The following is an 18198-nucleotide window of genomic DNA, read 5'->3' on the forward strand; positions in this document are numbered from 1 at the left end:
AGATTAGAAGAAATTAATTTAATTATATGTATCAAACACATTACAATTCGTATGTAAAAATATCTTCAAAAATTATATATAAAATAAAAATAATATATAGATTTGTTTAATGTTAAGTTTTAATTTATAATCATTATTATAAAATATACATATATTAAAATACAAATTAATATTTCTTTGTTTTTATTAATAGAAAAAAATAAATTTAAAAATATAGAAATATTTTTTATAGGTTTGTAAAAATATTAGAATATTATAATTTAATATATGTATATTTTTATATTTATTATAGGAAGATCGAATTGTGAAGAACAAAAGGAATATACATATAAGTATATATATAAATAAATATATATATATATATATGTACGAATAAAAATAGCTCATAGGAATTTGCATCATGAACTTTTTGTTCAACTGACTATATGCGATTTGGCTAAGTTTGCTAGTTGTAGCTAGCATTATGCTATTTATATTCGTTTATTAGATTTAATCTTAAATACGACGTAACTGAAAGTGAATTTGTTTAAAAACATTTTGTATCATTTTCTATCTTAATAATAATTTAAAATTTAAAAAATGAATATTTTTATCAAATAAAAGAGTTCAAAGTTTAATATTATATTAAAAAAAGAAAGCCAATAACGAAAAAATCTAAAAGAGGAAAATAATTTTTTCAAATAATTATTTGTAATTTCTTGTGAACATTTCGAGACAATTCGAAGAGGAGGATATAAGAGGCCGACGACCGTTTCTGCATTGCGTCATTTTTAATCGTTCAAAGAAACGTCTCATCTTCTGTGTAATCGTGTCGTGAAAAATTTTGTGCTTAATTATTTTATAAGTTAATAGCATTAGCATTAATAAACTTTATTATTTTTAATAAAATTTATAAATAATTAAAATGGTAAGAAAAATGTCTATTTTTCTAAGTGAATGATTATTGAATATGAAATATAAAGAAATAATTAAAAAATATAAAGATAAAATCAATTTAACTAAGTAATAGATTTAAGATTTTATTTAATATTAGAAAATAATAATTATTGGAATATTGACAAGATAAAAAAAATAAATTTTGTTTTCTGATAAAAGAAACAGTGGTTTAATTTAGAATTCAGATAAATAATAAAAATTAAACGAGGAAAAAAAAAAGAAAAAATTATTTCTTTCAAAAATAGAATTTTAAATGTTATTTTAGCGCGAATGCATATCTGTTCATGTCGGGCAAGCTGGAGTCCAAATTGGAAATGCTTGTTGGGAACTCTATTGTTTGGAACATGGAATACAACCGGATGGACAAATGCCATCTGATAAGACATTTGGCGCTGATGATAGTTTTAGTACTTTTTTCAACGAAACTAGTTCTGGCAAACATGTACCCAGAGCAGTATTTGTCGATTTGGAACCTACAGTAGTTGGTAAGAAAAAAAAAGAAAATCATTTAATTATTAGAGATTGAAATGATAAAAATATTGAGATTTTTTTGTTTTTGTAGACGAAGTTCGAACTGGAATATATAAGCATCTTTTCCATCCAGAACAATTGATCACTGGTAAAGAAGATGCAGCAAATAATTATGCTCGTGGTCATTATACAATTGGCAAAGAAATTGTCGATTTAGTCATTGATCGAGTACGTAAACTAGCAGATCAATGTACCGGATTACAGGGATTTCTTATTTTTCATTCATTCGGTGGTGGTACTGGATCGGGTTTCGCTTCTTTATTAATGGAGCGTCTTTCTGTTGAATATGGAAAAAAATCTAAATTAGAATTTGCGATATACCCGGCTCCACGAGTCTCTACAGCAGTTGTTGAACCATACAATTCCATTCTTACTACTCATACGACTCTCGAGCATTCAGATTGCGCTTTTATGGTCGATAATGAAGCAATCTACGATATTTGCCGACGCAATTTGGATATTGAAAGACCAACTTATACTAATCTTAATAGACTGATCGGACAGATTGTTTCTTCAATAACAGCGTCATTGCGATTTGATGGTGCTTTAAATGTAGATTTAACCGAGTTTCAGACAAACTTAGTTCCTTACCCAAGAATTCATTTTCCTTTGGTTACTTACGCTCCTGTAATATCCGCTGAAAAAGCATATCACGAGCAACTTTCAGTCGCAGAAATCACTAATGCATGTTTCGAACCAGCAAATCAAATGGTTAAGTGTGATCCAAGACATGGAAAATATATGGCTTGCTGTATGCTGTATAGAGGAGATGTCGTTCCAAAGGATGTGAATGCAGCGATCGCCACTATTAAAACAAAACGAACAATACAATTTGTTGATTGGTGCCCAACTGGATTCAAAGTTGGTATAAATTATCAACCACCAACGGTTGTGCCGGGTGGAGATTTAGCTAAAGTACAACGAGCTGTTTGCATGTTGTCTAATACAACAGCTATTGCTGAAGCTTGGGCTCGACTTGATCATAAATTCGATCTTATGTATGCTAAAAGAGCTTTTGTTCATTGGTATGTTGGCGAAGGTATGGAAGAGGGTGAATTTTCTGAAGCTCGTGAAGATCTTGCAGCTCTTGAAAAGGACTATGAAGAGGTTGGCTTAGATTCGACCGATGTAGAGACAGATGCTATTGACGAATACTAAATTGAATCTACTCATTTTCCATATATTATTTAATTTAATTAATTTTCTATCATTTTTCTCTAATATCCAATTTAGAGTTTTGTTTAGAGTCTTTTCTTCTCCTCTATTTTATCTCAAGTGATAAATACTTTTATTACAATACTTATAATTGAACTTAATATTAAAACATATCAAAATGGATATAGTATACTACATAATGATGATATGTTATAAGAATAATATTAAAAAAGATTATGTAATAAACAGAATTTGAATTAGGAAGAGATATGAGAAAGGATATGGATATAACAGGAATAGAAAAATCAAATATCCATACAATCAAAATATTGTATAATAAGACAAGGAATTCTTTTCACATCTTTTCTCGTCAATTAGAGACGTATTTCTTTTGTCTTGTTTTATTGCATTACACAAACGGGGCTGGGGAGGCAAAATTAAATAGCGGATTAAATAGTTCAGCGCGACGCTTTAACAAATTAAAAACGTAAAAACATTAACAGTACAATATAGTTTCTTATTGTAGACGTAATGCGATGGCAGTCTTGAGTCCTGGAAAGATGCTGTGATTGTTGCATGATTATTTCAATTTTCAAATTTCTATATTCTATTTCCTATTATCTATTTTCATTCGTTTCCGGTATATGCATTTTTGACTCGCTTTGCGATCTTCGACTCTTCTCTGTCTCGCGGATTAATTCTTCATTCAATAATTGTTCTTTTATTTGCGATAAGCTTTTGCTCCTGGCAGTGTCTGGAAATAGAAAGCGGAAACAAAAATCTTTCATAAAGTACAACTATTTCTACTCATGATGCAATAAAACACAAGAGACATATGACTTTCGGAAACGAACAAACAAAAAAAAAACTACATAAGTATTCTAAACAATAATATGTGATTGTATAAATATTATTATAGCAATCATTGCGACTATAAGATATGATATCTATTATTGCAACTATGCGAATTACAATAGCGCCAACAGCTCTTCTACTCTAATAAAAAAAAAAAAAAAAAAAAAAAAAAAAAAAAAAAAAAAGAAAAAAAAAATTCTTTTGAGATAAAAATTTCCTACCTTTTATCTTTGTATTTCTTCTTAGTATTTCCGATAAATACTGAAATTATCGATATATATCGCGTAGTTATTATATACTCAGATAAATATCAAGAAATCTTAACACTTACAGTTTTTAAATTTCTAAATTTTTCTCGTGTGAATTATTACTTATCAATTTTGCTTATGTAATCAATGCATATCGATAAATAATTATGATCAATAATTGGAGGAAAAGAAAAAAAAAAAATAAAAAAAATTGATATGTAATCGAGAATTATATAAAAATTGGATATTAGAGAAATATCAATCCCATTATTGTGTTTAACATATATACGTACCAAAGTTAGGACTACCTACGCCTCGACTGGCTTCTTCTTTTCTTTCTTCTTCTTTAGGAAAGAGGGTGTTCTAAGGCCTTTCTTCTTCTTTTTTTCCTTTTTCGGAGACTCCTCGCTAACGCTCACATCCTGCGACACGGAACCCTTAACACGGAAGGTCCCAACCGTAACCATAAACCTTTCTGCATGCACATGCAAGTAGCCAATTCTCTTCCTCCTTCTTTCTCCCTATAAGCGCGCACGCGCGCGCGCATGTTCTTTTCTCCTAAGATCTTTTACTTGAATATAACATGTCATTCTGTCAATGGATTTATATGCATATACATACATACATATACGTATAAACAAACGCGCACGCGTGTCTCATTTTTTTTTCCTTCGCCCTTTAGCGTTTTGCATGATCTTTATTATGTCCATAATAATCGGTCATCCTTAGATTCATGCAAGCGAACACTATAGGCGCACTACCTTAATTCATAGCATGATGTATCACAGTTAATGAAAAAAGCAGCATTTGTGCATGATTCTTACGATTCATTTGACAGCCGAGGATGAGATTGTGAAATGATGATTTATAAACGAAATTTAAGATTGTTCTGAGACGAAAAATTCCCAACTAACATTTCTTACATATAAAAAAAAAAGAGATCCGAATTAAATTCGTTAGAAATATTTAGTAAAGAATAAGGATGTGTAACTTGAACATTTTTATGAAATATTGTTTTATATATATACAGAATGAATCAATAATTGAACATGAATAAAATATAAGTGAAAAATAATTGTTATTATTATAAAAAAAATTAAATTTAAAAATATTATCTTGAAGAAAGGAAAAAAATACGCGATTGTTAAAAAGAAAATAAATACAATTATTTATACTATTTTATATCATATAATTTTACATTGAAGAGAAAATTGAAGTTCCAAAATTATCGTAGAATTTAATTTAATTTTTTCTTGTTGTTTTTTAATGTTATTAATCGCATAAAAGTTGTAGCATATATAATAATATAACTCATTCTGTATATATATATGTATATATATATATATACACATATATATGAATTTTGTTATAACATATAGATTTAAATCCTCGAGCTTTATTATAAGTTTTCTTAATCAGTTATATAAGAAAAATAAAATTAAATAAGATATGTATACTGTATTTGTTGTATATTTCTAATAAAACTCGAGGACAATATAGTATTTAATAAGAATAATATGAAAAAACAAACCTCTTTACTACTTTGAGAAAATGTACTGTGATGAGCATCAGAGTGATCGCCGTTTACGGTATTTTCTCCTGTAACATAAAATGCAAAACATTATAATATCTTTAAAAAATTTATCTATAGATATAAAAAAAAGAAAAAAAAATAAACAAGAAATCAATATCAATAGTCAAATATACGCTTACCTCAAAAATGAAAAGCAGTATGTGATTCTTGTTCATTCTTCGAATGTTTCAAGTAAAAGGTCACATTACAAAATCAATTGAGACAAACATTAAAATATATATTACAAAGGATATTAAAATAGTTTGTTTGGGATTCTCGTATTTTGTTATTTTTTTGAAATTGATTTATTTACGAAACATGTATTCAATACAAATAAAAAGTAAAAAAAATAAAGAAAGGACTCACAAAAGGAAATATGCAAAAACAGCTATTTAAGAGCGTGAGTAATGCGTACAATACAACTGTAAACAATAGGAAATAAATTAAACGAAAACTTTATGAAGATAATAGAAAAGAAGAAAATATAAATTAATGTACTATTTTATCGTTTCAATTGTCTCTTTTTTCTACTTAAACATATCTTATTCAATATATATTTCTCATTGGAAATTCATGTAAATTAAAATTAAAATAAATAAAAAAAAATTTTAATAATAAACGAAAAAAAAATTTCCTATAGTTTGTAATAACATGCAAGAAAGAAATGATGGTTATTTTGTTATTGTTTCATCACAAGAAGGAATAAATGTAAAAGAAGGAATAAATGTAATATACTTCAGCAAACTTCACTAAAATAAATATTATATCTTTGAAGAAGAATATTTCTGTAACTGTAAAAAAAAAGATATTTGATCGCGTCTTTTTAGAAAAATATTTCTGATACTTTTTAAAACGCGATCAGATAATTCTTTGCTATTTTTATATATCATTCGTAAAATCATTATGCTGATTTTCTTCTTGAATATCTGTGTTGTCATTTATATCATTAAATCGATCATAGTTCAAATTTGTAATCTCTTCGTTCGATTCTTCTTCATTTATAGATATTAACGAAGGGCATTCTTGATCGTAATTCACTGTATAAAATTTCATACAATGAATACAATCGATGCATGTATCTATAGGATCAGAAACATCCGTGATATGTAATCTTTTTCTTTTATCATTTTCGAGCGAATTATTCGAATTTCTATCTTGTTCAATATTAATGATGTTCCCAGAACTTATAGTTGTATTTGATGGTAAAATAAACAAATTCTCGACTTTATTATCCTCTATATCATGCTTATGTGATATTTTATTTTCAATAATATTTTCAATGTTATGGTTTTTCTCTACGCGGAAATTTAATTCAAACGCTTTGTCGTTAATATTAGTTTGTTTCTTTTTCACTATTGTATGGAATTCGAAAATTGCATCTGCTTCCATCATTTCATCAACTTCTTCTGCTGTTTCAAGAGATTCATTATTTTTTTCATTTATTCCAATCAAATTCGTAGAAGCAATAGCAATAGGTGCAGTTTGTTCTTCATTTCGATAAGATGCTTTTTCCAATTCATCATTGTTTGATATTGTTATCAAATTATTCATTTGCTGGCCGTTTTCGTGATTCACAGTATAGCAATTTTCTATTTCTTTTAGATCTACTACGTTTTTACTAGCTTTCACATTTTTAAATTCATCGTACATATCTATCACATGGTGAATAATCTCGTGTACAACAACAATAGAAGCATTTTGACTATTCTGATACTTTTTATTTTCTTTCAGCTCATAATCATTATTTTTCACACTTAAACATGATGTTGAAGTTGACAAATGTTCAGAAACTGAAGACGACAATGATCTACATTGTTCGTTTACATCTGAGAGTATTTCATAAACTTTTTCAAAAATCTCATTTAATAAATAATAAATAGTCACGTACGTATCATTTACATTCAGTTCAGCTATAATCTCATTCGCACTATCGCTGATGCCATTTTGAAAGAATTCATCAGTAGTTTCGATTAATTCTCTGACTTCAGGCAGGCCCAACGTATCCAATGATTCGTTCGAACGATTTTCAAGATGTTCATTATCAAAGCATAGATCGTTATTCACAATTTCGGGACATATTCTATTAGAAGATTCATATCTTTCGCCATCAAAATCGGACCAAATATAATTATCAGATTTATCATCTAAGCAATCTTCATTATTCCATTGTTCGTTTTTGAAATTTTTTTCTTTGCTTGATCGCGAAAAACAATTTTGTTTTAAATCATTATCATGTTTGAGTATAAATGGTGACAATCTCAACCATTCATCTAACATCTTGTTATTGCTATGTTCATAATCATCTGAATTTATAAAAGGAGTTAAACTATATATTAAACTCATATCAGTAGGATCTAGACTATATTTTGTTGATATTTTAAGTCCAGAACGAGATAATGAATTCAATTTTGTTTTTGATGATGAAACATTTGAACGAATGCAATTTACCATTTCAGCAATCCTCTCTACAGAGCTTGTATCAATCGACTTTAAATTTGTTCTTGCATCTCGGTTTTTTCCCAAAGCATCAGAATTTTTATCACAGAAATCCAATAAATTTTCACTATTTTTCCATTCCAATGATCTGCAAACCTTTGGTTTTTTTTTATTATACAATTCTTTTCGCATTTTTTTATCTTCTAAGTAAACTAGATTTGAAACTTGTTCAAGATCATTATACTTTGTTCCTATCGAATAATTTACTTCCTCATCAATTGAAATAATCGGAGGACGAGGATAGTATTCGATTAATGTAGTTACTAACCGCTTCGCGATTATATCACTTCGAACAATTTCTAAACGTGGTTCACATCGATATAGTTCAGCAACTGAATAATCACGCTTACGAACAACGCAGACTTCATTTTCAATCTTGTTCTTATACTCGTTATGACTGTAGTATCTGCTGGATGAATCAGGATCTGTAAGCATATTGCCCAAAAACACTACAACTCTATTTTAATGTTTGTTCCTTTTATTTACCTTCTTTCTCGTGAAGACAGAAGATAGTTATTATGATCACGGATGCTCACACCTACGTATTTAAAAAATTCGTTGCATTCATGAGAGAATGATATATATATAATATTCGATATAATATAAATCAACTCATATATATATTGCAATAGACTTCTTAAGAATTTCTTCAGTTTTTATTATCCGAAATGATCACATCGTTTCTTTAAATAATTGGAATTTATAACTGATAAAAAAAAGTATAATATGTACATAGATTTATAAAAATTGTGATGTAAGATAATGTGATGTAAGATAAAAACGTGCATTGCGGGATAAAAATGAAAGAAAAGGAAGTTAATAAAAAGGAAATAACATTGATGTACTGTAGCAAACAATGAGTATGCAAAAATATTTATATGAACATGCGTATATTTGTGAATATACAGGCATGCAAGGTGCAAGCGTTAGTGATCATAAATTAAAATGATAAAAACTAAAATAGCATAGAAATACAATAATTAATTGCAATATCCTCTTGGATCAAGCCTTGTAATTATTATTAATTATAAAAAATTCAAAATGTATTTCATATGAATTTGATATTATAAAATCAAAAAGCAGAGAAAAAATATTTACAATTTTAAATATTAGTAAACAAAAAGTTAACACAATACAAGGCTTTTCTTATGTCAATCGAACATGCAAATTACATTTCTTTCACTTATTTTTAAGAAATCTTTATCTCTATAAACATGAGTAATTTTAGAATTAAATTTTGAAATTAGAAATTATCAGAAATAACTTACCATCACTCAGTACAACTTCAGGTTGACTTGGTGCAGGCACTTGTTTCGTTTCTATTCGTAATACTCGGGGTTCTATAAGTAATTAAAACACAATACATTAATTAAATAATTTTTTAATTTCAATATCAAGATATAAAATATATGAAAACGTCTTGTGATGATTACTCACCATCTCTGCTTTCCTCTTCTGTTTCCGATGTTACTGATACAGGTGACTGAATAGGACTTTTGGCAGTGCTCGATTCATGTGTTGCGCGGCTGACATTAAATGATGATAATGCTTCTGATTCTGATTGCGATTCATCATCTATAAAACACATATCAATAAGATTATATTTATAATCTTCATATAGGTTTATGAATAATATAAATTTCCAATTGACAATAAATTTATGTTATCCTACATACAGATATCTCCTTTTTGTTTACGTTCCACTTCTCGTTTGTACTGATCGAGTTCTTGATCAGTAATAGCATCAAAAGGATTTTTGGCATACGGCGTTTTATAAACCATTGCGTTGTGTTGAAACCCTCTTTGTATAATACCTTTACTGGCTGCTCCTACCAATACTACTTGTTCTCCTGTTCCGCTAATAGTGGCATCCTTCCATAAGTGAATATTTTTTATCAATATATACATATGTTTTAAAATATAAAATAAATATATTGAACATATAATTTAATGAGACAGTAAATTAAGAAATCATTAGTATTTCAATTTTAAAATTATTATTTAAAACATTATTTTATATTACCTGCATCTTTTTAGCTTCTTCCCACGTAACACCTTCTAGTATATGAGATTGTGGTCCAGCTGATATCTTGTCTGCTCTACGATAATCTTTTATCTAAACAAAAGAAAACATAGCTCCAAGGATTGAATCAATTTGTGAATACAAAGTAGTTAAAATTGTTTCATTAAATTGTTTAAAAAAATTCATATAAATTGCACTATTGAAATTTCATTTCACTTACCTGTTGTTGTATTTGTTTAAATTCCTTTGGATTGGTATTTTTCGGTACAAATTGAAGGGCACTGTCGATCTTCACCGGTGTACTGCTATGGGTCGGAGATCCGTCTGACACCCACTGCACACAAAACCAGAACGTTAGTCGACCCTCATCAATAATTCGACATCCAACACAGCATTATTATATATATATTTTCGTATTGTCTGCATATGTTATGTGTGCCTGCTTTGCTGGTGATGTCGTCGTATTATTTTAATTTTGCATGTAAGTAACACGTCATTGATACTGCGATATTTATTTAAAATTATTAATCTTTATTCTCGTGACATTAAATAAAATATTCATGTCATATTTATTTCTATTATTAATAATGAATTTTTTTATGCGTTTCGTATCTCTCTCAATCATTCTCGCTTTCGCTCTCTTTCCCACTCGTTTCTTTACTCTCTCACTCTATAGGGTCGATCGATCTGGTTTTGTAAATGCAGTGGGACGAAGAGTTGAATATCCATCCCTTAGACGACACAACAGGCACACATTCATACACAGTTTTGAATGTGAATCGGTCAAACGATATTCGTATTCATAATATATATGGTTAACTGAAGTTCGACTCTCGTGTAGCAATATTAAAATGCCATAAACTCGAAAAAATGCTCGAGAATACAGCTTCTATTGCTCATCGAACTGATCATCAAAAAATATTCTCTTTTTCTTGTTCCTATACATGATGTCAAACCATTATAAATGAAAAAAGGGTTCTTTATTATTATTATTTTTTTTTTTTTGAGAAATTACCTACAACACACGATAAACAGTAGACATATATTTATTCATATACCACAAGCTACAAGAGAGAGGTGCAATAAGCTTTTATTATAATTTTAATTGATCCAAAAAAATGCACAATATCGTAATAATATTTATTTAGAACTACATTTTTTATTCTAATAATAAAATCATTAAAAATTTATTAAATGTATACTTTTTGTTCAGGAATAGACTAAGCTTTATATTTTCTTTTTCCTCTCTCTATTTCTCTCTCTTTCCTTTTAAGTGTAATTCATGTATTTTCTATTATATTTTGATAAAGTGGAATGTATAGAAAGTATTGACAATATCACTATAGAGATTATAAATAATGAGCAAATAATGCAATATAATTAAACAGAGAAAATCAATGTTTCAGACTAATCTTGAACTATAGTTTTAGTATGTTTTTATACAAAATGTAATAAATTATATTAAAAGAAATGGACAATTTCATACAATGTTATTCATTTGCTTTCTCATCACATCAAGCAAAAGCAATATTATTGAAAACTAATATTTTATATGATCTTTTTCTATGACGATTAACGGTGATAATTAAATTTTGATAAATAACTTTTTGAAGATTATAAATGTAACAACATGTATATATGTAAAATATTCACAAATCTTAATGTTAAAGAGTATTATTTCTATAATATTATGCAAGATCGTTGTAATGCTTGCGCAAATTTCATTTTTTTTTCCATACATTACTTTATACTTTTGTATTTATATTTTATTGATCTTTCATTATAGAAGCACGCCGTTACATCTACTCATCTTTATTCTCAAAAGTGATGACTTCTACCTTTGTTATTTTCTTCGGATCAGGAGTTCCTGTTTCAAGTATCTCGACCTTTTGATATACATTGGGCGAATTTAACCAACGTGATCTATCTGTACCTTTACGACCACCTTTCCAAAGCCTATAAAAAATAGAAAATATAAATGGAAGAATTTTTTTGTTAATTGTTTAATATATATAACAAATTTTATTTAAGAAACATATTTACCCTTGTTTATATAATTCTTCCTCTTCAAGTAAATATCCTAAAGACGACACCGCTGGCGGTACTTCTACATCATTTCGAGGCCGCGGAGGTTCTCCTTTCACTAACGGATTTCTGTATATATAACCAGTTCGGAAACCCTACCAAATTATATTATTCATATTATATTAAATTATATTTGATAAATATACGAAATAATTAATAAATGAAAATCAAAAATCAATTATTTCTAAACAAAAGAATGAAAATAAAAAAAAAAATCTATATACTTACAGCGTTATCAAGCATCCGCATAAGAGCTTCGAATTCAGTTCCACCGATTCGCCAACGCTTTTCGAGTTTCTCAGTAAGAGCTGTAGTTTCAGAGATTGGAACTGTTTGTTGTGGTGTCGGTGGTTTTCTCGAAGCTTCAAATATAGCTTTTTTAGATTCTTCAGAAATAAGATTTAAATTATCCAAACCGGCAGGCATTAATTTCAATTGAGTCTCACAAGCTAGGACCATATTATAAACATTGAAGAAAGCTTCTTCGACAGTTTCTCCACAACAGAGAGCACCGCGATTCGTTAACAACATGATTTTGTTCATTGGACCAAGATTTCTTGCTATCTTCTCTTTTTCCTCTGGTTCAAAAAATCCACCTATATATTGATGCGTGCTTACCTCTCCTATTACTATACTTTCTTGTCCTATTGGCAATAATCCGCACTTCAATGACGAGATCTAAAAAAATAAATGAAATAAAATTATTTTTTTTTAAAGTAAAATTAAGAGATATCTAAAATTATGTTATTTTTATATTTACAGCAGTAACGGACGGAGTGGTAATATGAACAATGCATTTTATATCGGGTCTCGCAGCATGGATTGTTGAATGCAATTGAAATCCTGCCACATGAACGCCAAAATTGGTTGTTCCTTGTTCCACGATTGTTCCTTGCATATCAACTTTAATCAAACTTGAAGCAGTAACTTCATGATATAATAAACCATATGGATTAACTAAAAAGTGTTCTTGATCTTGATTTAAACGAGCTGTAATTTGTCCTCCAACACCTTGAGTCCAACCATAGAGATCAAGCAATCTAAATACTGCTGCCAATTTGCAGCGCAATAATTTCTCTCCTTTTGCATAACCCATACTTTCAACACCACGTATATCATTAATAGGTAATACACAATTTGAATCTGTAAAAAAATTAATTAATTAAGCATTCAAGCAAATATTTGAATAATATTTTACAAACATACTTTTAAAAATATTTCCGTTGAATCGAGCACCTTGTGCACCCATCATGTCCGAGATTTGCTGTAATAGACCTGATGGTCCAGCACCATCTTTCATTTGTGTTTCAATTATGCGTTCTAATTCTTCTCGAAAAAGTCGCGAATTCATCATCATTTCGACTCTCTTCCTCCTTTCCATCTCTCTCATATCCTATGAAATAATACAAATATTTAATTTTAACATATTTTTTAAATATATTTTATTAAAGCTATGTACACAAATATTAAAAGCATTTGTTTTATAGTTTTAGAAATCATAATATATGTTAGAAAGTCCATTTAATATTAATTAGAAACATAATAAGTATATAATAAATAATATAAAAAAAATCCATTTTTTAAAAATCTTACCGCATCGATATCTGCAGGCCGCATTTTGCTCTTTTCTTCTTCTGTCAAACCATCCATTACTCCATTCGTATGTGGTTCGGATAATGGTTGTTGTTGACTTGTATCTGCCATCCTTATTTTTTTATTTACTGTCTTTTTACCAATTCCTTTTTATTTTTTTCCAAATTATATTTTTCTTTTGTATTTTTTATCGTATTTCTATTCGTTATCACTATCACCACCACTATCACATTCACCACTACTATCACTAGCACTGTCACTATCGTCTTCGTCGTCACCACCGTCACCACCACCGCCACCACCACCACCGCCTCCTCCTCCTCCACCTCCACCTCCTCCTCCTTCCACCCCCGCCGTTGGATACCGGCTAAAACAAAATATTTTAATATTATTATATAGAGATATATATTTAAAAATTAAAAAATAAAATGAAAAGCTTAATTTAATCATTTTTTTATTTAAACAATATTAATTTTTTATATTTTGATTTTTTTATGTTTTTGTTGTGCATAGTACATATTGAATTATTATTTATTTAAAGAATAAATTTGATTATATCTTTTTTTTCATTTTAAATATGAAAAGCAATGAACGCAAGAAAACCGACAGAAGATAGCAAACGATCAATAAAGTTACGAGTAACAGTGAAGTAGAGTAAGGTGCGTCGAACGCGTAGATGGTAGATAGAAATGACAAGAATCCCTAGTACGACTGAAATCGTAGCTTTCTTTTTTCAAATTCTTAGTAAGTTTATTTATATCACGTGTTTCTATTGCTGTATTCTACGTCTGTTCCCTCATTCTCATCTTAAAACCACTTTTAATTTCCGCATTATATTTTTCTTTTTATATTTTTAAATATAACCTATATTTTAAATGTAAATTTTGTAATTATATGCATACATAAAAATATAAATATAAAATTTCCTGAAAGTAATTATATAAATTTAATGAATTTTGGATTCATAGCATCATTGTAATGAAAATATTATGTTAGAATACTTTCAGGATATTAACCTCAATTCAATTTTCATTCAACGATTTTTCAAATTAGAGAAAAATAAACGATAAATAATAAAATAGAATTTTTTTTAAATATTAAAATATTATAATAAAAAAACGAAAGTAAATATATTTTATTTGTTTGTAATATATCAAGTAACATAGTATCTCTTATAATCTTGTTCAATGACTCTTAATAATTCGGAAGCATACGTTTAACCCAAATTCATAACTTCCGCAAATATTATTCTAAAAGAGCAAATCATAGAGAGTATTCAAATTCTTTCAATTATTTTTTATAACCATGATTTTAAAATAATTTCTCACAGTATTTCTATCATAAGTCTGTTCCTTTTTGATATTTTTTTTACTAATTAATATTAAATAATTTTTATAAATTTTTTTAAAATTCTGGTAAATATTCTAACAAACTATATTCATAATTTACAATCATTGTTTATAAATTCACCGAGTTAAACACTGAAAGACAATTCAATATCTATCACTATTAAAAAATATATTGTCTTAATTTCAAAATAATTAATCTCATATGTTCGATTTTTACTAAATTTTCATTCTAAAAGGAATAAATAAAAAAATTTATATAATTCTGATTTTATTTACTTAAATATAATAAAATACAAATTTTTTAGATTATTCGATATTTTTTAATATCGAATTTGATAATAAAATTTATCATTATAAAAAATAAATTATAATAAATGATGATAACTATGATTATAGGTATTTTTATTAAAATTTGTTATAAATTTGTTAAAATTTGTTATTCACATTTTTTATATCTTCTTATACTAATATTTATTCAAGAAATAAAAATTTTTGAATTAATTTTTTTTATTTATATATGCACATAATTATTATGATTAAATAATTCTTTAATTAATGTTCATGAAAGTTATTTAATAATGAATTAATTAAATTCCGGTTATTTGTGCTTAATCATCATTATCTTGCTATCATTTATAATTTTTTAAATATTTTATTTTTTTAAATTTCTTAAGAAATTATTTAATTTCTACATGAATTTCAATATTTATTACTTATCAAAATTTTACATTTAAATTGCCGAAATCAATATAGTATAATCAAGTACTGTTACTATTATTTTATTAAAAAATTTAGATATATAAAAAAATACCGATAACGTATTGAACTATTGAGATAATCAGCTGAATGCACATATTACGTGTGAGATATTTAATGCGACGCGTCCGCTGTTTCTCGATGCGATGATGTCATAACTTAAAACGTAAAATTCACTATCGTTGCTCGTTAGGCAGTACACTATATTACGTTTATCCAAATACGATTATCATAATCTAAACACAAAAAAAAAGAAAGAGAGAAGCAATTTTTTTTTAATTATTTAAATAATAAACAATAAAGTGCTTCTGCTATATCTTATGTAAAAAAAAATCTGTATTTTATTATTAATAATAATATTTTCCTAATAATAAAAATAATAACTAATAATTACAATGAAATAAATTAAATTTGGATCAGTTAAAAAATTAAGCTCAAAAGATAAAGCAACACTGTTGAACATACAGGTGAACATTTCTATAGAATCGAAACTCGAGAGCAGTAAGTTTATTTCCAAGCGACGATAGATTGCGCGCGGGCGGTTGAGAGTTATTATAAGGAAAAAATGTTCATAATTGCACACTATAATTTATTATCATTATATTTCAAATTATACTTTCTATGAAAAAAATGCAATCGATTTAGAATTTTGTTTAAAATATTTACATATGATTATACTCGTAGATGTTATACTAATATTTTGTCTCCGAATTCGATCATAAGGACGTCTCAGAGACGAACTCAGCGTATGATTATTCGTGTGATACGCCCAAATGACCATTACATGTATGTCAATTTATTACTCTACAAACAAATGCGAGCAATCTGATATAAATGCGCACGCGCACGATCGCGCATTGAGTAAATTTTATAGTATAAAAGAGTTAATTTTTATTATGATTATCTTCTATCGAATTTTCCTGGCATCCTTGTAGTATTGGATATATAATGAATTAATTAAATGTATATAGAAAATAATGAAAAAATTTGACTCGAATAATTTTTTGATACAGACATACTTATTTATTATTATTACTTTTGGATAGAGAATATTAAAATGATATAAATTTTCAAACGAAAATCTAAAATAAAAATTAAAATTTTGATTCTAATACTTTCCCGCCGGTATACATACATATATATAAAATGTTACGAAACATATTAAATAAAGAATGGAAATATGAAAATATCATTATTATCGTTTTTAAATTTAAACTTTTAATTTAAACTTAATGTTTGACACGAACATAGCAAGAAAAGAAGGTCAATGGTTTAACAATGCAAATGGCGATACAGCAATGGAGAGTAATGGTTTTCAATGGCGCAATTATGACAGCAGAAATCGTAATAATAATTATCAATGTATTTTTATGAAATATTCCATAACCAATGAAAAATATGATTCACAAGACTAAGAGATTGTGTATATACAAATGTATAAAAAAACATCCAAGATTGCCGCCTAATCGACACGACACACCCCTTACGCTACGTCATTCTTGTCAATTATTTAGAACTATCTTCTTTCGTATTTTAATAATATTGTGAGTTCTAAAATCATATTCACAATAATATATTCTAATTTAATTATTTAAAATGACTTACCTAACACAAAATTAGGCAACTATTGTAGATGATCGATATATCCGTATTCGTTTGGGGAACCGTTTGACTCGCTGTTCGTATCACCGAGCGGTCGTTCCGTTCGGTGGACAGCTTCCCCGCCCCCGTCACCGTCGATGCTCTTCCGGCGGCTGGCAAACCTTCCCCAAACCTCCTCCACCTTCTGGTTCGCTCGTACTGCCACCACCACTATTCCTACCACCACCACTTCCACTTCCACTTCTACTTCTATCTTCTCTTTTCCACTTTCGTTTGCACTTCGTTTTTTATATCTTTCCTTCTCGTTTCAAGTTTTCAATTTTTCAATTATATTAATTTTTAACCTATAATTTTACCATTTATTTAATAATATTTATGCTTATGAGAATCTTCATACTTGATCTCTATTTAACGATATATAGAAATGAATAATCGTAAATAATTTATTACAACTTCATTATCGAGGTTAATACGTCTTCGTCTCTACTCTACTCTCTGCATTCCTGTTTTTTCCTCGAACTAATTGTACAATGGACACGCGGATCTTGCGCACAATACTAGTGCGCAACGCGTAGCTGATCTACGAAACTTTAAGAACAAACCAACGAAAGATCGCTTCTCGAAAATCTGATTGGTTATCTTTTAAATTAACGTCCAATCAGAATATTTGAATTTTATACAACCAATAATATTAAAGATATAATACGAACGTATCGAAAGTCATCATAAATCGATATATTACATGAATAATCGAAAATATTTCATACTATTGTGATATTTAATATTATATATTATGTGTACAATAAGAATAGATTAATGTATATTTATCGATCAATTTAAAATATAAATGTAAAATATTGATTTTAAATTATTCTTTTAAATATTTTCTTTAGTATTCTATACCACAATATAATACTCTTATATGTTTATCCATTTATTTCTATCCTTCATATCTATTTGATTAATTTCCACTCAATTTATCAATTGAACTTTATC

General features: G+C 27.7%; 2 protein-coding genes across 7 annotated transcripts; one reads left to right on the plus strand and one right to left on the minus strand.

The window, feature by feature from the left end:
* Positions 1 to 764: 764 nt before the first annotated feature.
* On the plus strand, positions 765 to 6072 carry LOC108001109 (tubulin alpha-1 chain-like). Its single transcript, XM_017061972.3, has 3 exons — positions 765 to 907; positions 1202 to 1421; positions 1499 to 6072. Exons 1-3 carry the CDS (start codon positions 905 to 907, stop codon positions 2623 to 2625), a joined length of 1350 nt encoding a protein of 449 aa, XP_016917461.1. The 5' UTR covers positions 765 to 904; the 3' UTR covers positions 2626 to 6072.
* On the minus strand, positions 2950 to 18065 carry LOC107998638 (protein hu-li tai shao). Of its 6 annotated transcripts, none has more exons than XR_009832908.1 (16): positions 17206 to 18065; positions 13496 to 13862; positions 13109 to 13295; positions 12663 to 13045; positions 12131 to 12580; positions 11861 to 11997; positions 11656 to 11773; positions 10038 to 10151; positions 9818 to 9910; positions 9471 to 9666; positions 9232 to 9369; positions 9063 to 9134; positions 5257 to 5324; positions 4019 to 4147; positions 3699 to 3738; positions 3262 to 3376 (listed from the first exon to the last, which is right to left on the minus strand). XR_009832908.1 is itself a non-coding variant. In XM_062086011.1 (14 exons), exons 2-14 carry the CDS (start codon positions 13604 to 13606, stop codon positions 3344 to 3346), a joined length of 2100 nt encoding a protein of 699 aa, XP_061941995.1. In that variant the 5' UTR covers positions 13607 to 13862; positions 17206 to 18065; the 3' UTR covers positions 2950 to 3343. The 6 variants fall into 6 exon arrangements, 3 of the variants coding, with proteins under 3 accessions (XP_061941995.1, XP_061941994.1, XP_061941993.1); XR_009832907.1 differs by having other exon boundaries at positions 4019 to 4162; XR_009832909.1 differs by having other exon boundaries at positions 4019 to 4296.
* Positions 18066 to 18198: the final 133 nt, after the last annotated feature.

Source organism: Apis cerana, linkage group LG15 (genome assembly GCF_029169275.1).
Source record: "Apis cerana isolate GH-2021 linkage group LG15, AcerK_1.0, whole genome shotgun sequence".
NCBI lineage: Eukaryota > Metazoa > Arthropoda > Insecta > Hymenoptera > Apidae > Apis > Apis cerana.

What these genes read in the sequence shown, in the direction of transcription:
- LOC108001109 (XM_017061972.3), top strand. An exon ending in TTTGGAACCTACAGTAGTTG is followed by an intron (nt 1,422 to 1,498) that starts GTAAGAAAAAAA and finishes TTGTTTTTGTAG; the next exon opens with ACGAAGTTCGAACTGGAATA.
- LOC107998638 (XM_062086009.1), bottom strand. Translation starts at nt 13,606, where the DNA reads ATGGCAGATACAAGTCAACAACAACCATTATCCGAACCACATACGAAT. An exon ending in AAGAAGCTAAAAAGATGCAG is followed by an intron (nt 9,667 to 9,817) that starts GTAATATAAAAT and finishes CACTTATGGAAG; the next exon opens with GATGCCACTATTAGCGGAAC. An exon ending in TGAAGTTGTACTGAGTGATG is followed by an intron (nt 8,220 to 9,062) that starts GTAAGTTATTTC and finishes ATATGCTTACAG; the next exon opens with ATCCTGATTCATCCAGCAGA.